The 21,929-nt window shown below is 38.0% G+C and overlaps 3 protein-coding genes across 3 annotated transcripts in view; 1 reads left to right on the top strand and 2 right to left on the bottom strand.

Annotated features, from left to right (window-relative positions):
• Window positions 1-1,771: 1,771 nt before the first annotated feature.
• Window positions 1,772-8,846, bottom strand: LOC139935379 (protein NipSnap homolog 3A-like). The gene is made up of 6 exons (XM_071929926.1): window positions 8,691-8,846; window positions 8,059-8,278; window positions 7,509-7,673; window positions 6,121-6,270; window positions 4,522-4,584; window positions 1,772-3,578 (listed from the first exon to the last, which is right to left on the bottom strand). The coding sequence occupies exons 1-6, from the start codon at window positions 8,739-8,741 to the stop codon at window positions 3,496-3,498; spliced, it is 732 nt and encodes a 243-aa protein (XP_071786027.1). The 5' UTR covers window positions 8,742-8,846; the 3' UTR covers window positions 1,772-3,495.
• Window positions 8,847-8,916: 70 nt separating this feature from the next.
• Window positions 8,917-14,976, top strand: LOC139935377 (proteasome subunit beta type-5-like). The gene is made up of 7 exons (XM_071929925.1): window positions 8,917-9,077; window positions 9,833-9,977; window positions 10,473-10,584; window positions 11,709-11,808; window positions 13,184-13,213; window positions 13,818-14,022; window positions 14,551-14,976. Exons 1-7 carry the CDS (start codon window positions 8,931-8,933, stop codon window positions 14,649-14,651), a joined length of 840 nt encoding a protein of 279 aa, XP_071786026.1. The 5' UTR covers window positions 8,917-8,930; the 3' UTR covers window positions 14,652-14,976.
• Window positions 14,977-16,492: 1,516 nt separating this feature from the next.
• Window positions 16,493-21,929, bottom strand: part of LOC139935376 (E3 ubiquitin-protein ligase Su(dx)-like) — a 32,660-nt gene continuing 27,223 nt past the window's right edge. Inside the window, exon 22 of the mRNA XM_071929924.1 lies at window positions 16,493-21,779. Coding sequence (XP_071786025.1) covers window positions 21,680-21,779 — 100 coding nt within the window. The 3' untranslated portion in view covers window positions 16,493-21,679. The remainder of the gene's footprint in view (window positions 21,780-21,929) is intronic.

Raw genomic sequence — 21,929 nt, 5'->3', positions numbered from 1 at the left:
AAGTTTAGTTTAAAACCACCTGACCAACCTTTTTACAAGACACTTGCACTCCATAGTGTGTTGAAATCTTTTGGTCGTAGGCGTTGCGAGATCGTCCGCAATTTACAGTGGTTTAATTGGCTTAATGCGTGCGATTTGGAGCACACATATGTTTCCGTCACTTTATTGGTTGGCATACAACATTTAATCTCATTTTATTTTCATATCCAAATATTTTTCAGTATCTGTCCTAAGAAGCTATTTAAACGATTGGAATACTAGAGAAATATCCAGCATAATAGTATCCACTCCCCCGAAGCATTCCCCAGCACGACACTTTACAACATCCGTTTTCCCTCATTTCAGACAGTTGGTTTCAGGAGAAAAGAAACCAATCTGTTTTTGATTTTTGTTTTAAGGATAGACATTTTGTTTATCAATAAAACAATAATAATGATTTGCAACTTTCAGCAGCGCCCAAAGTTACGCCACGTCATATGAACTTTTTTGAATTCAGCGGTACTCCACGTGGCGCAACTCACGCCATAAACGTTGCGCAAGTGGACTTACGCGGTTGCGTATGGCGTGAAACGGTAGGCCAACTGCAAAGTGGTATAATTATGTCTTATTTCTGTAGGCCTATTTTTTGTATACACTTCAATTACTTTAGGCTTTTTACTGTTTTATACAAACCCACTTCATCAATGATGTCTTTCCACCGTGTGATATCTGCTCCTTTTTGCCCTCTTTTCTTATCTCGTCATTCTTTGTCTTTTGGATGGGCTGCGTTAGTCGCGTCCCCTGACCAAAGATTCCTTACGTCTCTTGTCGACAGAGCGTAGTCGGAGATTTTGGGGTATGGGAACCAGACTAGGGCCGCGTTCGTTTCTTTCCATTTGTTTTCTTTCTCGCAGCGATCACATAAGTGGCTTAGGAAGTAACGTGCAAGGATCACAAAATAATAAACTTCAATGTAAATATTAAAGAATGTGGGTTGAAGTCCTAGTTGTTTAATAGTTTATATAGACATCCAAGAGTTATACAATTCTAAGCACTATCCCGAGCCTTTCCTAATCAAAATGTCAGGGAGCTCCCTTTGAAGTCTACGGCGATCAGAGCCGGCTCTCTCCATTTGTTCTCGCAAGCCCAGCACCGAAGTAAACATTATTTGCAAAGTGTGCAGTTGGATAAGACGTAGAGAAAGGACGATGCTTACCAACGGGCTCAACGGTGAATGTTGTTTGAAACAATATACTGCAGTTTTTAATAAAAAAAAGTCTTTCTGACAGTGACAAGAAAGTTCCTCCAAAAACGCGTCTTCCCCGGTCTGTTCCCCGGGGTATGCCCATTTGCTGGGGCAGACAGAGGGCAGACCAGGGGTAAAGCGATCATAGTGAGAAAGGGCTGATCGTTATTCCCAAGGGGCTACCCCGGGGAATGAGTAGTGTGAAAAAGACGTAAGATAATAAGTTTGTATCAGGGAAAAAGAATGATAATTTTAAGAATAAAGAATATTAATGACAAAGTGTTCTTTTGTTCGTTTGTTTATTTGTGTTTTTGTATGTTTGGTGGGGTTGTTTGTTTGCTTGTTGTAATTGTCGTTGTTTTTGTTTTAAATATTTTTTTTAACGTTGTGTATTGTTTGTTGGGGTGTTTGTTTGTTCATATTACTGCTGTTTATATTTGGAGAAAATAGCCGCCACACACAAAGTCTACAATCCCTGCAAACAAACTAAAAGCAAATCACAAACTTACAGTAAGACAAAGTAAAACAAAAAATACCAGTTAATCGTCCAGGTTGTTCAAAAAAGAAAAGGATTGAGGGCCTTTTATTTTTTTTACAGGCGACAGCCAAGCTACCCACTATTTAATGCGTTACAAGTTTTTGAAAGAAGTAAAATGAGGAATACATAGAAAATGCGTCTTTTTGAAGAAACATAATAATTTTTTTTATGCAGTCTCAAAATAGAATGCGATAGGGGATGATCAACTGGTAAAACAAAAAAATTGCCTTATAACATGCAATGCCTTTTACACACTCATTAAGTAATGCAGAACAGATTTTGATAAAATCCAACGTTTACACCCTATTGAATACTTCAAAGGTGCTCACTGTGTACAACATATTAAAGTCAACACAAAGCAATTGCATACCCGTGTGTAAACATGTGTTTATTACGTGTAATGCTCATCATTATCAATACAAAAAACAATGTTGCTTAATGGCAGTTTCTTTAAAGATCAATTTCTTAATAATTTAACTGAGTTCATATAAAGTTATAAGCTCACACTTTTTTTGTATGCATACTATGTTGAGGTACATCAAGTGAGAAGACTGGTCTTTGACAATTACAACAGTGCCCAGTGTCTTTAATCGCCTCGTGATATGGAACAGTCCATAATTCACCTTGTTTTGAACCACGATAATCTGATAAAATCATGACTTTGATGTCACATGGTCATTGTGTAAAACTAATCAATCTCTAGCAACATTATCTCGGTTAGCGGGTTTCCCGTTACTTACAAGAAAAATATCATTTACCTTTTCATCTCTTGCGCTAATATTCAAAAGCTAAACCTGAACCTTGTGTCATAGGGCAAGTTTGAGCGACGACCATTTGTCAACCACTAGTGAACGTTCAATAGTGACCTATGCATTCAATACATCCTGGGTACCAGGAAAAATCACCCAATGGTCGACTATAGTGCCTCGCTCGAACTTCCTCATACATGTAGCAACTGCCTTTTTAGTCCAAGGAATTCAAATTTCAGCAGTAACTTGTGACTAAGTAAGCCACTATACAAGACTTTGTTTGAATCTAATTGCAAATGGCATGTACCCAAACTGGCTCTGGCTACAGCTAGGGTCGTTGCTAAATGAAACAGCCGTATATAAATGCCTTTTTGTATTTGTGTTGTATTATTGCTATGGGTGTTGCTTTGGATGCCCAATACTTTAACCTATGTTGCCAGGGCAATCCAGCTAGCCGCAGCTGTAGCCGCAGCTGTAGCCGCAGCTGTAGCCGCAGCTGTAGCCGTAGCTGCCCATTCAGACACAATCTTACTGCTCATATCATTGATGAATGTCACACATTGTGTCTAAAAACAAGATGCCTGCTAGTCTGGGGTTTAATTCCTTTGAATGAGGTAGTGCTTTTTGCTCTACTGGCCAGGCTTTGTGAATTGATGATACCCAAGCCTACATCCGTAAGGACTGTAAAAGGGGGTTACCCTGTTTCAGCCCTAAGAGTAGGCGGCAACGGCCTCCGGTAAAAAAATAATTAAAGCCAACACCTTGAAGTGGCCTTCAGGCCTGTGTGTCTGGCGACTAGCATAACAAAAAACTAATAAAAAAAAATAAAAAAAACAAAAAACAAACCCAGCTCTACACAGCCGTCTGTGGTATCGTATGTCTGGCAGTGCATCATATAACAAGAGGAACGGCTTGAATGAAGACTAGATTGGCTGATGGAAAGTTTTTTTTTTTTTTGGGGGGGGGGGGGAATCATCCAGTGATTATTTCAAAAATGAAAATGAAGATGGAATCATTATCTTGTTGAACATACTGGTCACATGACTGGAGAGGCCATCTGCATCATCTGAATTCAATCAAACATAAAAATACATCATTAAATAACAAGATGCACTGCAAATTAGACGTATTTAATTTCTATACCATCCGACCTGGTATTAGTTATAAAAACAGGACAGTTCTTATCAGAACTGAGAAGTCTCCCGAACCTCCGATTATCTACTCCACGGCAGTAGAACAAAGCAAGCCAGTTCCCTAAGAACAACTCTACCTGGCAAGTAGATACACACATGGTGTTACCGCAAACCAAATATACATTGATACCCCACCATGCAATGCCTCAAATCCTATATAAATTAGACGTAATAATCCTGTTTGTATAAATGCAAGTGTGATGATACTCCACTAATAAATCATGCCGAGTTCTTTTATATTGCCCTGCTGCTTTATAACATTAAAGTGAAGGCACACGTTTGGCAATTACTCAAAACAAGTATTTACTTAAAAACTGATTTGATAACGGGCATTGGAGAGCTGTTGATAGCATAAAACATTGTGAGAAACGGCTCCCTCTGAAGTAGCATAGATTTTGAGAAAGAGGTAATTTCTCACTAAAATAATAAAAGACTTCTAGCCAGAAGTCTTTTGTTCCCATCTGAAAGAACACAAATTCGTCCTTACAAGGGTATTTTTTCTCTCATCATTTTCTCGCAACTTCAATGACCAATTTAGCTCAAATTTTCACAGGCTTGTTATGTTATGCTTATGTTGGGATACACCAAGTGAGAAGACTGGTCTTTGTTAATTACCAAACGTGTGGTTCTTATCGGTAAGGTTCTAAAACGGCTTGGCATTTTATGCATTCTCCTTTTATCATTTTTTTTCCAGTAGTCTGTGGAATTAAAAATTTAAGTGGTAACTTGTGATAAAGCACGTTATTGTACCAGACAAATATTCAAATATAATGCGCAAATGGAAAAAAAACGCAGTTTCTTAACGTTCTCATGTACCTTTGGTTTTCTTCATTGTCTCCTGCCTGTTGTCCAAAGACTTGAAATTCCACAATTGGTACACTAGAAATCAAAAAATCAAAAAAGAAAATTGACATTAAAAAAATATTATAATTATAGTAGTTATTTCTCCTCTTCCACCTTGCATCAAGATCCCAATTGGCTGCTAACTTTGCAGAAACGTCAAAAACAAAATACTGCCTTCAAACAAACAGTGAAATCCATTTGAAAATTTCTTTAACATTTAAAACGAAGAGACCTTCCTTTCTTTATAATGTCAGCCCCAGATACTATCCAGGGAGAATGATTGACATTGAATGATTTGTTCCTGGTTTGATTGGCAGCTTATTGCGCCACAGCACCTTGTAAACCAGCAAGACAGGGTGCTATATAAGGATTAGGTCTCATAATTTCAAAGTAGCCCCACATACATGTACCTTGCGATAAACTCCAAACGGGAATTTAGGTTTATTTATTTCTCATCAAATAATGAGACATTTCAGAAAGAAATATTTCAAGGGATGTTTACTACTATCATAAATCATTAGACTTTGTAAGTTTTAAGTAAATATTTGTTCTTAGACAAGTGTTTTCGTACCCATTCTGTAGTGGTTAAAGTTGTGCACTTATTTTCCTAACTGGGTCCAATCGGAACTTGTGACAGTAATTTAGTTTACTTTTTTAAAGGAACACGTTGCCTTGGATCGGTCGAGTTGGTCTTTGAAAAGCGTTTGTAGCTGTTTTTTATAAAATGCATATGGGTAGAAAGATGTTGTAAAAGTAGAATACAATGATCCACACAAACATGCCTCGAAATTGCGTGGTTTTCCTTTTACCTCGTCGACTAACACGTCGGCCATTTATGGGGGGTCAAAATTTTGACTCCCATAAATGGCCGACCATGTTAGTTCGCACAGTAGAAGGAAAACCACGCAATTTCGAGGCAAACTTGTGTGGATCATTGTATTCTACTTTTAAAGCCATTGGACCCTTTCGGTACAGTAAAAAAAAAAAAAAGTTCACAGATTTACAAATAATTTACAGGGTTTACAGAAGGTAATGGTGAAAGACTTCTCTTGAAATATTAGTCCATGAAATGCTTTACTTTTTGAGAAAACGGTAAAACAATATAAATTCTCGTTAACGAGAATTACGGATTTGTTATAAACACATGTCATGACACGGCGAAACGCGCGAAAACAGGAGTGGGTTTTCCTGTTATTTTCTCCCGACTCCGATGTCCGATTGAGCCTAAATTTCCACAGGATTATTTTATATATAAGTTGTGATACACGAAGTGTGGGACTTGGACAATACTGTTTACCGAAAGTGTATAATGGCTTTATAACATCTTTCCAACCATATGCATTTTATAAAAAACGGTTACAAACGCTTTGTTTTGACCAACTCGTCCGATCCAAGGCAACGTGTTCCTTTAAAAGTGTACAGGGGTGCTACTTCGTTGTTTTCTCTCCTATGTGTATGAATATGTTATCATTCCTTTTTTTCTTCTTTTCATTTTTACCTGTAAAATGAATAAATGAATGTTGTATGAATGTGACTTCCCTTTACCAACTCATAGACATTTGATTTACTTACCGCTGTTGTTTGGTCCAACCTCAGTAGAATACAGCCCCATCAGTTTGCTGTCGCCGAGCCCCTCCATCAGCTTAGCTCGAGACATGATCATTTGCATCACTTCATCTTCACAACCTTTCTTGACTTCATACCCGCATAGCTCATACACACCTTCAGAGAAAATGTGATTTATATCAATTATAAACCGCAAGGGAAACTGACTGGGTAAATTTTAAACCATTTCGGGCTTGAAACAACAACTTCCGGATTAACGGATAAAAATCCCATTCCCAATGCACTGAGGTGGTAAAACTCTGGCGTTTTTAATCAGCAGAGTGTGCGTACGAGTCCCAGTCGCGACACTTGTGTCCTTAAAGTCACCTGGAAGTGGTATTTTTTTTTAAATAAAGCTTTTGTCACTAAAATATGTGTTTTTACGAGAGGAATGTGAATAAAAAGTTAACTAAGGTTTAAAAATATTAGTTAGATTGTATTTACAAATTTACGAGTAGGCCCCGACCCGAGAGGGCGCTGTTTGTGACGTAATTCAAGGCGCGATATTTGAAGAGAAAATTTGTAGTCAGGCCCCCGTACATTACGTCTTTCAGATACCCTCTTCGATTTCCCACTAGCTGGAAAAATTGTTGGGACGGCGTCGTGTTTAAGAATGGCTCTTCTCGTCATGTCAAATGAGTGGTGTATCCCGGATTCGAAGCACGACGGCTCGAAGTGTTCGCTGCATAGCGCTGAAAAAGACGTCGGACCAGACCACTTTGCTCTAGTTAATCTGACTTTCGCAGCCCGCAACCGCCTATACTTGGGATCTGCAGGAAATAGATGAAGACTGACCCCATCTTTAGTTGTTTTGCTGCGTCCAGCAGCAATACACCTGGTCGGCATTGCCGGAAAACAAGAAAAAAAAACTTTTTCGCAGAGTAGAAACTCACGTCTTAGAATTACATGTACTTTTGCACGTGTGTTTATCTACGCATCGAGGCAAAGTCTTCCTTTTCCTACGTCACAAAAGGGGTAGGCGGAGTCAACCCCCAAGCACTTAATTAATTTTTTTAACATATAAATCGTGACAAACAATTACTCAAAAAATTGTTTTATTGTTAATAAACATATACTCTTATGTTTAAAAGAAAAAAATCCTATTTCCAGGTGCCTTTAAGCAAAAAAAGAGAAGGGGTTCTTCCCGGTGTTCCTGGCTGTGGCTGCTGTATGCGCCGTAGCACCTTGTAAACCCTTTTAAAGTGCTAAATAATATGGTCTCAGAATTCATCACTGCAATAACCTATCTTTCTGACAGTTTGTATCTACTCAGCGCCATGAGTACCTTGTTTGGTAGACGTGCGCTATAAAAGACTTTGATATTATTAAATTAAAATTTGATTATGATTATTTACCTCCCTCCTGCAGTGGTGCATCTTCAGTTTTTTTTAAAGGAGACTCCATCAGCACGACATTTTCCTGTTTATCTAAATACGGCAGCATTGTCTTTATGTACTGACTCTGCCAGTCTGGGTCCAAGGCCAATTTCTGTCGCACGCTGGTGCGATGAGCAAAGTCATCTGTAAAAAAGTAAATAATTTGACACATAATTTCGCTGGATAGCCATAACCTTTTAATATCATCTAGAAGTTTTTAAGCTAAGTATTTATGTAGAACTATACTTCCTTAAACAGCTGTACTAGATTTTTTTTCTTCAAGAATTTACTAGTCACAAGTAAACACTGGAATTGGTTCTGCGACGACAGTGACTATATTTGCGCCATCTGCGCATGCGTCAACTTTGAGGACCGTCGTCCCTCAATTTCTACGACAGTACTTTATTCGGATGAATCTGCGTTGTACTGAAAAACAACAGCGTTTGGCTGAAAACTACATACCGTCGCAGAACCATTCCGTCGTTGAAAGCTCCCTATTATTGGGAACAGGGAAATTTAGAATTCTCACCATATTCCCAGATATGAGTGACTTCATTGAGTCCGCCGAGTTCAGACAACCAGAAGCCGTTGTTTTTTGAGTGGGCCGTTCGCAGATGAAATTTCTCATTTGATAGATCGAGGTAGTCCTTGAAGCAGGCTGGTTTAATGACATACGTGCGTAGCTCAAAGAATTTGCTGCGGTTGATGGAAGTATGTAGGTTTCTGCATTGTCTAAGAGTTGACGGAATCTAAAAGAGAGGGGACAGTGGTGAGCCTTTAGGAAAAGTTTCCGTATGGCGCCACCACTTTTTCATTCAAAATAAAATAATATAGTATCTAATTTACCTGATTGATATATCCCTTTTTGTAAAAATGAGTGAAAAAGTGGTGGCGCCATATGGAAAGTTATCCAGCCTTTAAATAGTTTCTAGAAGTATAAAAACTGTAATCCTTTACCTTATGTTTAAATGTATTTTTTTGAAGAAAAAAAAATTACTCAAATTTTTTGTGCACATCACCTTTTTAATTTTATCAACAAGTTATAAAATATAAGTTAGAATTTTTAGATTGGTGCTGTCGTCGTCATGATGTCGGTTTGTTATTACAAATAGAAAAAAATAAATCAATCTAATTTCATATCAACATCCAAACAATCAATACCTGCAGCACACTCAGTGCTGAGAATATCCTTTTTCCAAGTACTGCTGTCATTTTTGGAAAGAGAAGAAAACTTCTCAACAAAACCAGCCCGTTCCCTCCGCCGCGAGTCCTCTACTCCCCTCACAAACTTGTTTACGTTTCACCTCTTCTCCCGGCCCCCGGTGCTGCTGAACACCAAAATAAATACTGGACGGAAGAGGGCGCCCTTCACGAATGACAAGCAGAATTTAGTTGATCAACATGGCGCTTGAATCAGTGTGCGGATTTAATCTCCAGCGAGGTTGTGGTGGTGGGTTTGGGTCCAAATCCCGGCAATGTATGGACGTCAGTTTTCTACGAGATGATCCTCTTGAAAACCCCAAGTTCACTGTACCGGCTGTTGCCGAGGTTTGTGCTTAAATATCAAAATTATAGGCGATCTGAAGCATTTGTTTTTGTTCGTTGAATGTTTTGTGCACTCACTGGCATGGCGCATACAGAATGCAACTTTCATCACTTTCTCTCATGCTGCTTTCTCTGCATCAGTGCTTGCAGTTGCCGGTCGGTGCATCAATGAAGACGTTTCTCGTTTTTGAATCCTGCTACTTTGGTGTGCCAGCACTTTTTCATTATTGTCGTTGTTTCTTTCTTTTATAAATAGTCAGTTTGTTCATTATTAAAACAAATTATTTAAATAAAAATTATTTTTAAATAAATATTAAATTTAAATTTAGTATCTAAAACCATGGATGGGGCTATAAAAAGGAAAACCAATCTTAAATCCTTTAAATAAAGGCTAATTTTAAACATGGGATAAGCATAAGTAACTAAAAAATACTTAAGTAAGTAAGTAAAGTAGGTTTCAAAAAATCTTACTTCCAAAAAAATAAATAAAAGTCAACTCGGTGAGTAAAAAAAAAATGGTCAGTGTTCTCATCTTGCGATCTTGGAAATCACAATCACAATGTTTGCTTGAAGTTATACATTTATTAATATTTCATTAAAATTTCTAAGTCCAACCCCCCACCCCCCCCCCCCCCCCCCACCACCCAACAGTCACTGGGCATTGATTAGATAATGAGTAGAAGATTGTTGTTGTTTGTTTTTGTTGTTTTGTTTACGTACGCATGTCTCAAGCTTGACAATCCTTCTTCCCATTGCAGCCAGCAGAGTTTCTGCGGACCCTCTCCGAGGATGGGTCGTCACCCAAGATAGAATTTCTTCACGGTACAACAACCCTGGGTTTCAAGTTCCAACATGGTGTCATAATCGCTGTAGACTCTCGAGCCACTGCTGGCAGCTACATTGGTAAGAAAATTACTAGACTGAGCAATGTTTAATATTAAGTGCTCAGTGTTGGAACTTCCTAGTGGCCCGCTGGCCAAATGCCATGTAAAACACACGAGGATCAGTCAGAATGAAAGTGTTGTGGCCGAGCAGTTAAGAGCACCAAATTCAAACTCTGATGTTACATGTACGCACATAAAATAACCCAGTGCATTTATGTATCAAAAGAGAAGGGGTTTCGACCCTGTGTTCCTGACTTGATTGGCAGCAAATTGTGATGCATCACCTTGTAAACCATTACAGGTTTTTATTTATTTTAAGGAATAGGTCTGATACTTCAAAACGTAGCTCCACATACCTTGCAGGACAAAATACTGAGTGCTTTGATACGCCCCTAGGGGTGTGATAAAGCACTGTATAAGAACCAAGTATTATTACTATTATTATTAAGGGTCAAGTTAATGTCGTATTTGCATTATATAACTTTAAAGATCGTTTGAACTGTTTATTTTCCAGCCTCACAGACGGTGAAGAAAGTCATTGAGATTAACCCATACTTATTGGGCACCATGGCTGGAGGTGCTGCAGACTGCATGTTCTGGGAGCGTGTCCTGGCAGAACGCTGCCGGTAAGTCGGCCATTTAGGACTCCCACATCTGACAACAAAGTATGTGGGGCAACTGTACAATGTTCCTACCTTTTGGGAGAATTTTTAGATCTAAAGCAATTCTGGAATTACTTGCAGGCCACAAAGGCCATTCTGTGCCCAATTTCATAGAGCTGCTTAAACATACAAAAAGTTGCTTAGCACAACAAACCTATGCTTACTAGATTAAGGTTACCAGCTAAAATACAATTTTACTTACGTGTTCAAAGTGTAACTGGTTTCCTGCTTAGTTGTTAATAGAAAAAGATTAAGCAATATTTTCTGCTTAAGAAGCTCTACCAATTTGGGCCCAAGCCTTAACCTTCGTGCACCTTCAAAAGTTTCCCATTGACTTTAAGATTTTCCACTGGTAGAAGTGCCCCATGGCCATTTCCATTTTGCAAAGTTTCAAAATGGAAATGTCCTTACACTTTCTAAGATGAAATTTTATGTCTTTAAAGATTTTAGAAGCGCAAACTGGAGGTTCATCTTTGGATAACCCTGGCAAATCTCAAAAATAGCCTTAAATTTTGCCTGTTTAGTTTTACATTCGTCCCTTATTGAACTGCCATCTTAAAGCCATTGGACACTTTCGGTAAACAGTATTGTCCAAGTCCCACACTTCGTGTATCACAACTTATATATAAAACAACAAACCTGTGAAAATTTAGGCTCAATCGGTCATCGGAGTCGGGAGAAAGTAACGGGAAAACCCACTCTTGTTTCCGCGCGTTTCGCCGTGTCATGACATGTGTTTAAAATAAATCCGTAATTCTCGCTAACAAGAATTTATATTGTTTCACCGTTTTCTCAAAAAGTAAAGCATTTCATGGACTAATATTTCAAGAGAAGTCTTTCACCATTACCTTCTGTAAACCCTGTAAACTATTTGTAAATCTGTGAACTTTTTTTTTTTTTTTTTACCGAAAGGGTCCAATGGCTTTAAAACACGACTTCTTCAATCTACCATTTGCCCATTTGCACATACCATTTACCACCCCCTTTCACCACTACAAGCGGGACCAATCTCGTTGATCAAATTAAGCCCCCAAAAAACGGTAGAACTTTAACAGTGTACACTAAACTCAACTGTTTTGTTTTCACAGGATTTATGAGTTACGCAACAAGGAGCGGATATCTGTAGCAGCAGCCTCCAAACTGCTGGCCAACATTCTTTACAACTACAAAGGAATGGGTCTCTCTGTGGTGAGTTAACTAAGCCATTTGAGAATTAGATTTAAATAATGTCTGGTACATTGACTTGCTTAGTCGCAATGCACCGCTTACATTTAAATTCCTCTGACTATAGAGGCAGTTGCTATGTTAAATGGTCCGGGGGAAACCTTTGCATAGCTACTTCCAGATGAGCAAACCCTGGTACCATTGTGCCATACACATCCATTCAGAGTTGTGCATGTGTGTTCACCGTCTCTTAGGTTACTACGCAAAGCCTGCAGCTTGCCGCTAATCATGTGACATGGCAACTGTCTAGATAGTCTGAGGAATTCAAATTTTAGTGGTAACTTGTGATCAAGCACGTCATTGTACCAGACAATATTCAAATCAAACATGCAAATGACTAAATGTTCAGACACCACCAAACGTGGACTTTAAACAGTATTCACAGATACCAGTTTTACTGACTGCAAGCTGTCAGAACCCGATTTCATGTTTGTGTAAAAGACACTGGACACTTGTGGTAATTGTCAAAGACCAGTCTTCTCACTTGGTGTATCTCAACATACACGTATGCATAAAATAACAAACCTGTAAAAATTTGAGCTCAATTGGTCATGGCAGTTGCGTGATAATAACGAATGAAAAAAATACTCTTGTCACACGAAGCTATGTGCTTTCAGATGCTTGATTTCGAGACCTCAAATGCTAAACTTGAGGTCTCGAAATCAAATTTGTGGATAACTACTCTTGAAGAGTACTCAGCTTCAGAGGGAGCCGTTTCTCACAATGTTTTATATAAGCTTGGGCGATATCACAATATAATATCGAATATCGCGATATTAATTTGGACACGATTTCGATATCGGATGGGTTTGGTTTTAATCGAAATATCGATATATCGCGATATATCGCGATAATCGCGATGTATCGATATATCGATTAAATATCGCGATGTATTTGCTAGCTGAGACATCTTGCACCCCATAGGTTTGGAGTAAAACCAGAAGAATAGGTCATTAGAACACCTCTCTTATGCTAGGACTGTCTCTTCTACAACTTTCACTTGGAGTTTTAAGACTGATGATGTCAAATTTCATTAATCGCCATTATATCGAATATCGCGATATATTGTCGGCGATATATCGTGAATAAAATAAATCGATATCGCCCAAGCTTAGTTTTATACTACCACCCTCTCCCCATTTCTCGTTACCAAGTAAGGTTTTATGCTAATAATTATTTTGAGTATATTCCAAAAGTGTCCACTGCCTTTAAAGTGAACAATTTCCCTCTTACTAGGCTTGGATAAAATGACAACCTTTCAAGTCCTGTTGTATAAAAAGTGATATTATTTTGTGTGCGCGATTTTTTTTTATGGTATCTTTGTGTCTGTCTCTTGTAGGGAACGATGGTCTGCGGCTGGGACAAGACGGTGAGTGAATAAAAACAAAATCAAACTTGAAGCGGTCAATTTTACATTGGATTTAAAACTTTTTAAATTGAATGTGTTAACCACTAACACTGCCTTAAATTCTGCAGCTTTTCTGTGGTCAAACACATGATTAATTTTCAGAATATTATTGTTGTTCAGGGTATTGTTGTCACATTGAGAACATGGCTTAAAGGAACATTACAGAACTGTTTTTAGGCTTACAAAACAGTTGCTGCAGTGTAAGCACTTTATGTAATCCACCATATACATAAACTGATAAACCTGTAGAAGTTTGAGATCAATCTGCCATCTGGGTCAAGAGAAAATACTGAAAAACCAATTACACATTTTGCATGACATTGGTGCAAAAACAAAAAGGAATGAAACACTCACTGAGCGATAAACTCCAAACACGAAATTAGATTATTTATTTTTCATCGAATATATTATTTCAGACATCAACATTTCATGGGATGTTATTCTACTATCATCATCGTTAGACCGTGTAAGTTTTATGTAAATCTGTGATCTTTTAATTTGTGTTTCTTACCAATTCTGTTACATTCCTTTAATGTATTAGCTATTTTAAATGATTTCTTAACAGGGTCCAGGCCTGTACTACGTAGACAGTGATGGCAGCAGACTGACCAACAAGCTCTTCTCCGTTGGGTCTGGCTCCCCGTATGCTTATGGTGTACTGGACAGTGGTCATAAAGATGACCTCACTGTAGAAGAAGCCTATGACCTAGGTCAAAGGGCAATCTACCATGCGACCCACAGAGATGCCTACAGTGGTGGTGTAGTTAATTGTAAGTCCTCTCGTAAAGGCCCCTCTCATGAAATAATATTTTAATTTGATTATTTAAACCAAAGCTTCAATAAACTTCTCAGATTGTACAAGATATTTTGATCTTTTATTGTTTTAACTGTGTGAAAACTTTGTTGAGCTTCAAGGCTTCATATTTCCTTCCAAAGTTCTCAAAAGTTGTTCCAGGGATCGAGTTAATTGTTTTGTCATGGTAGTCAGTAGGGCTAGTAATCGATAGTTTTTAGTAGCCCTGATAAGATTTTGATAGCCCGAAAAACACATTACGTCTTGATTTACGTCACAAATTGGTCACCGAAAGTGTTTCATTTTACCACACCATTAGCAGAGTTCATTGTTGACGTTGATTTTTGCATTATTTTTCCACTAGCCCACTGGGCTATTAAACTGGAAAAATGAGTAGCCGACCTTAAATCTGGTAGTCCCAAGCTTGCGGGCTATTTGCAATTTCGAACCTATCATTCTGTGAAATGTTTGCTGACCGTTATCTCATGTTTTCATTTCTCTACAGTGTACCACATGAAGGAGACAGGTTGGGAATTCATCTCACAGACAGACGTCAAACTTCTACATTACAGATACCAAGAGGAGAAAGAAGCCATGACTAAGTAGTCAGTCTCTAAGCATATTCCTTGTAAAGATTAATGCTGTATCCGACTAGACCTTATGCACATGACGCCATTTCAGTAGGGTGCCCTCACCAAGAGGTCAAAAGGAGGTTCTTCATTGGCCAATCCTGTGTGCTGCCGCGCGTACAAATTTGTCACCGTTTCACCTTTTAAGATTGCGGCTGGATGACGTCAATGCATAAGGTCTATTGGCAGCTACAACAACGGCTACGACTGCTGCTAAGGACGTCCTATACTTCATCACACGATGACATGGATATGAAGCCGCAGCTGTAGCCACCAATGTGGACCTGCCTTAAAGCCATTAAGACATAGATAGGACATAGTGTTTCAAGAAGATTAGAAACTGAACCAAAACATGTAACGTTTTTCTCTATTTCTTTGTGACGATTTCTGATCAAGCTTAAACTTTCACATGAAGGAAAATATCAGGCCTTGACGATGGCAGCCAGTGTAATTTCAGAGACACTGTTCATGCACAATTCTTCACCTATGCCCTATTTATGTCTGCAAGTACTTCAATGATTTGGTTACACTAAGAAATTTACTTCACATCCAAATATCTTGAATCTAGTTTTGTTTTCCTTGGTGTACACGCATTACTATAAATATACAGAGACTCTGTGTAGAAGAAGCAATTTTTGCATAGTAAAACTTTAAGAGATGTCACCATGTGGTTGCCACGAACACAAATTAATTAAATCTTTTGTGGATTTTTTGTTTTGCATTGTCAGTCTAGTTAATACCGTCTTTAAAACAATATTGTTAATTGGAAAGCCATACAAGAAAAGATTCCATGCAGTGCATTTTCCATGCAGTGCAGTTTGTTGCATGTTAAAATTGCCCTGTGTGACAAGAACCTTTATCAACTGGTTTTATACCGTTCTGTGGAGGTTTTGGATAATAAAAATAAATGGTATTGAAACAGAAATTTGCTTGTTTACTTTTATTAAAGCTTCTAAACCCTTTAGAACCCAGCTGGTTGTTTGTTTGATTCTGTTGGACTGAGAATGGTACTATTGCACCAATTAAAGAGACTGGACACTAAAGACCAGTCAGTCTCTCTCTTGGTGGATCTTATAAGGCAACAAACCTGTGAAAGTGAAAATTTGAACTCAATTGGTCATCAAAGTTGAGAGATAATGATGAAAGAAAAAAACACCCTTGTCACACGAAGTTGTGTGCTTGTAGATGCTTGATTTCGATACCTCAAAATCTAATTCTGAGGTCGTGAAATCAAATTCATGAAAAATTACTTCTTTCTCAAAGGCTACGCCACTTCAGAGGGAGTGGTTTCTCACAATTACCAAGTAAGGTTTTATGCTTATAATTATTTAGTGTCCACTGCCTTGGGATACTACTCGAGTCCCAAGTTCGGGTGTTGAGGAGTATAAGATTTTGTTTGAGGATTATGTTGGTTCAGTAAACTTTTGTCTCCGCCTTTTAACTCTGTGGACCCTGCCATCGATTTGCACTGTAGCATGCAGACCTTAAGATTAATCCTAAGTTAGGACGAGTTACCCGTCCTAACTCGAGATAAGACGAGTCCTAACTCTTCGTGAAATCGACGGCAGGGCCCAATTTCATAGAGCTGCTTAATGGCCGATTTTGTGCCTACTGTTCGATTTCCATTTCATAAGGATGCTAACCGTAAGCACAAGAAAAGGCATGCTAACCTTTCGTTCCCTACTGCACGGAAATTAATGACATCACAATGGAAATCCTTGGTTGAACGTGCAAAATGGCCAGGCAATGACGTCATGTACAATCCATATATAATCCAGCATTTCAATTGAATAAAAACACATTAAAACCCAAAATTGTGTGATTACCGACATTAAAAAAATCATTTATTTCAACTATATTACACAACCCATTATCTCTAAACAAATCCAGAAATTAGGTTAAAGTAAATTCCATTATTCGCTTTTTTTTTCTTCACATAATTTACACAAGAAAAATTTTCCCCTGGCTAAAGTTTGTAATACTTTGTGTTGCTACCAGGCAATCCTTTGAAAGATGAAAATTTAAATAATTCTGTATTAATATATAGGCATGTTAATTTACATATCTTCTTGAGCTTAAAGCTCAATAACTCCTTTCACGTCTCCTTCAACCCATTAATAACCAATAATATATTGAATATTCAACATCATGTATGCAAATTATCATGAATATTCAAACAGTCAAATACAACATTATGAGTATCCACCTTTTCACAATCAGTTCCCAAAATGTCCGCTTGTTTAACAGTAGAAATCAACTCATTGGCCTAAATCTCCTCGCGATTGAAAAAATGTTATTTACATAAAAAAATATGCTGTGCATTCCGATAGTTCATGTTTTCTAAATACTGGGGACTAAATTGCATGCTAAAATACATCTTTTAAAAAACCTATTTTATATTTGTTCAACTCCACCTCCCATGGTCATTATGTACAGATGGCACTGAGAAAATCACACTTTCCTTTGAAACTTGGGAGAACGAAAGTTAGGTCTGAACTGGAGAAAACCAGGCTTGGCCCAAACCTCCTAGACCCTTTGCACGCCTTAAATACGCCTATCCTGTTCCCTATAGTGGGCGTCAAAAAGTACACAAAGGAAGTACCAGTAGTGACCTCGTAGAAAGGTAGACACGCATTGAAGGAGGTCATTCCGCGTCTGCAAGTGGCCATTATCCAGTTGCCCAAGTGCAGGGCCCAATGTTATAGAGCTGCATCAGCACAAAAGAGCTAAGCATATAAACAAAATAATGCTTACCAGAAAAAAAGTTACCAGCTTAACTACCATGTCGCATGTTCAATTTGTGACTGGTATCCTGTTCATTTCTTCTTAGCAGACAATTGTAGGCTTAGCAGACAATTGTAAGCTTAGCAGACAGTTGTTAGCTTAGCAAAAAAATGTTAGCTTAGCAGGCAAATGCTAGCAGTATTATTGCTAAAGCAGCTCTATGAAATTGGGCCCAGATTTTAATAAGAAATGTGCTTGTCACAGGGTAAGGCATTCCAATTTTATCCAAGTCCAAACAATTTGATGTTGGGTGACAAAGGGGGCAGAAGGAACTAGATGGATTTTGGTCATACACTAATCAAACTTCCCAGGGCCCATTCGAGTAGTGACCATTTGTCAACCACTACGGCAATATTCCATGGTTACCTACATGTACGATGCATGTACAAGGCAAAATCACCCACTGGTCGACTTTAGTCCCTCGCTAAAACTTGACCCTTGTCTGTCATGGATACACAAACAGGTGATCAGACAAAATGTCTTGCAAGAGATGCATACTGCAAGAACCTTTTTGTTCCCTTGCTTCTTTACAATTTCTCGAGAAGAGCCCGTCATGAAACTAGACCCACGCAGGGACGGGATGAAAGGGAGGGGGGAGCGATTCAAAGTAGAATCAAACAGTTGTTGTGCACTTAGGGTAGACTTCCACCACACACGGATAAGTTGGCATATTTGGCCAGTCAGGGAAGTCGAACGTTTACTTGGCAAACATTATTTCAAGCACCCAACACCCTGACAAATGTCCACTTCAAAAACAAAACAAAAAAAAGGAACACAAGAATTACTGAATATACCAAGCTGGAATAAGAGGATCGTTAACATGCAAGAAAACAAAACTTAGAAGTTGGTTAATAAGTTACACTCGTTCTGTGTCGGCACTGCCACACCCCAACACTACACATCTTGCTGATTCTTTTCCAGCGAAACAAAAAACACCAAAATTACAAATTTTGTTCTGATTTGGAAAGGACACGAACAATGTTAACGAGTAAAAATATTTTTAAAATGGGAAAAACTGTTACTTTTAGGAAAAGGTTGATACTAGTTACAATTATCTCTTACAAGAATAATTGGAAAATTAATGAAATCTTCAGCCAATTTGCGGCTGGTACAGGGGTTTTGGGGATAAAAGCCACTTGTGATCAGTATAAATGCAATCATGCCGTTTCTGACAAATTTGAATAATTTGGGGTTGAATATAGAAACATTTACTACAGCGGGATATGAACCTGCCACCTCCGGATTAACATAATGGCAGTCTACCAACTGAAACAACCCAATATTTTACATAATCATCCAAAAAAGTGAAGCTTTCTTTTATCAACTCAAACTAACACTCCTAAATCTGTAAAGACAGGGTGTAGTTTTGGTAATTACTCCACAAGTTAATGACCATAACAAATTTACTTGGTAAAGAACACTGGAGAGCTGTTGACGTTATAAAACATTGTTAGAAACGGCTCCCTCTGAAGTAATGCAGTTTCAGTGAAATATGTATTTTTTTCACCAACATCAATTTGAATTTGATAAAGGCTTCAGGGATGAAGCCTTTACCAGGCATCTGAAAGCACACAATTCAATGCAACAAGGATGTTGTTTCTTTTTATTATTTTCTTGCAACTTCAATGACTAACTAAGCCCCACTTTTAACAGGTTTCTTATTTTATGCATGTGTTAGGATGCACCAAGTTAATATACTGGTCTTTGACAGTTACCAAAAGTATACCCTGTCTTTCAAATGAAATTGTTTGATATATTAAATTATGCATATTATGTGGAGGTGTTTCCCTTTTGTTTGCAATTAGTTTTTTTATTAAACTCTACCAAGTGGATAAATGTCAAAAACCAACTCAATAAAATAGCTAATATTCTCGTTATGTACAACCAAAAAATTACAATACAAGTATATTTATTATTTATATATTTATATATATTATATTAACGTCTTGCTCTGCAGCAATATTCAACTGACAAAAGATTAATCATTTGCATGATTTCATTTTTTTTTTAACAATCAGAACGAATGAAAAGTGCAAGCTTTGATGAATACAGAGAATTTAATCCGCACTCTTGAACAGAATGCGAGAGTGGATAGTGAGGCGGATATGAAGAACATAACAAAGAATGTAGAGAGCCGCATAAGATATTCGACAAATGATGAGGGTGCTGTTCTTTGCGTATTTACCAAAATGCTAAATCAATTTTTTTTTTAACTGTCTTGCAAAGTCATTGCATTTGCCTTTCTGATCTGTTTTAAATACAGGCTTGGAATTTCATCTTCAAAAGGGCAAGGCCACTTTCATTTTTGCCAGAGGCACTTTCCATTGAAAAGTCTATTGAAATTTTATTGAACAGTCTCCGTGAAATTCCAGGCGACACAAATCATTCACAAATCAGATGCTGAATTCTATCTCAAGCTTATTACAAACTTGAAGTCTACATTGTAGGATTTCCACATTATTCTGTGGCTGCGGCTGTAACTAAAAGTGTTGCTTTGGGCCTCCTATTCCTCAATGCATGTTCACATGACAATCAAGCCGTAGTCGCTAATTTTGGACATTGTCTTAATTTATATATATCTCTGTACAAATCCATTCCGCCAAACAAAGGTAGGCAGTCTGGTACTTTTTTCATTTAACTGAGAAACTGTGTAATGTTGTATAAATGCATGCTGGAAACCATACTTTATAGATGGTGTAACTTTGATGATGGCCCCATATATAGAGTTGGACCCTAGCAGTCACCAACAGCCAGTGAAAACAGCGAGGGAAAACACTTCCATTAATAGTCTGGCCGGGCCATTAAAAAATTGTGTAGCTACGCAAGAAAACAAACAGTGTGAAGAATCGCACAACTAGAGTTGAGTTTCACTTATAAAAAAACAGGACGCCACAAATTTAACATGAGGTACTTATAAACATTGACAAACATAACCAAGTTTGAAAAAAAAACCCAGAGTTTTTCTTAAACAATATTGCTCTGCACTGATATGTCTGTTTTGTCCCAGCCATGGTTTTCCAATGTCTTTTCAGACACGAGACAATTTTGAACTGCTCCAGCTGTTGGTACATGAACTACATGTAGTACCAAATGTGTTTGTTCACATAACAAAACCAATATCTTGGTCGGTTAAAAAAAACCAAGAAATAATGATCGATGAATTCTTACAAATATGAAACGGCTTGTGGAATACTAGTCAAGTGCACTAGTCTGACCAGTGAGTGAACAAAACAGTTTGGTAAACTCTATTTGCTTTCTGTGTATGCTTACATTTACAAGGAACCATTGTAATTAGGGTAGTGTCAAATTAATTCAAAAGATCTCTACCAGAAACTTACTGTTAATAATAGAGACTTAAATCATTTAGCTGATTAAACTTTAAGAACAGAAGTTTAGGATTTGCTTAAGGTGCGAACATAAACCCAAAGCAACCTCATCCCCTTGGGTGTAAGATCTTGCTGCTCCTATTTAGTCTTCGCGCGGGCATATCTTGCTTTATCATAACCCCTGGAATTGTTCAAGGTTATATGTCCCAAATAATATGCTATCATACAATCAGGCATGTAGTCGAGCCACTCTAAACGAGTGCTCAAGCACGGTAGCCGGCAAAAGGGGCTTTAAATCATAGTAGAGCATCTGATCCCCTTACATTCACCTTTAATCTTGTGGTGAGATGTTATAAACTGCATGCAGTTGATGGTGACCGCCTAAAAACATGATCATGTTAAAATACATGGATCTTTGACACACATTTTGCTGATCACTCAAATATTCTTTAACAAGCCTGAGCGCAAACCGTCACCGTCAGTAGCCAAGTACTGCCAGCATTTGTATCTTGCACTCAGGGAGATTATGAACATCAAGAGATATTTTTAATTTTTTCAAACTTATAGGAAAAAGGTTTCCACAACCAAGGAAACTTTCAAATTGTGTTCATCAGAATTAGGGAGATTTAGCCAGCTTTGCAAGAAGGGTAAGTCAAGCATTTGCTTTTCATAAAGGAAAATCCCTGTTATTACGAAAAAACACACAAAAAAACTCACAGATTTGTGACACAACGAAAGAGAATGCACTCTGATTGCAGTGGGTGAATGACCTATGACCTTTCACCTTATTAGGGTAATGGCCGCCGGTTGATGTTGATCGTCCTAACCCTGATGACTGGAAACATGGCAGTGTCTATGGCCAACTAGAATGAGCGAGGGCGACGCCTGACTTGAATTACTCTTGACCGAATCCCTCGGTCTCCTTGATGGCAAACTGAAGTTTTTCTAGAAGTTGCTCGTAGCTCTTGTACGGCGGTAGATCTAAACGGTTGAAACTGATCGAGGGAAAGAAAAAACAACATAAACAATTTTACTGCTAATATTGCATCCGTTTTTTTTTCTGTTTTAAAGGCCAAGTATACCTTTGGTTTTTTTGGAACCGTTCGTTTATGTTAATCATAAATATAAATGAGATGTATACAATA

This window comes from Asterias amurensis, chromosome 3 (genome assembly GCF_032118995.1).
Source record: "Asterias amurensis chromosome 3, ASM3211899v1".
In the NCBI taxonomy this organism is placed as follows: Eukaryota; Metazoa; Echinodermata; class Asteroidea; order Forcipulatida; family Asteriidae; genus Asterias; species Asterias amurensis.
Note: the sequence above shows the minus strand (reverse complement) of the source record. Positions and strands in the feature narration are given on the sequence as shown.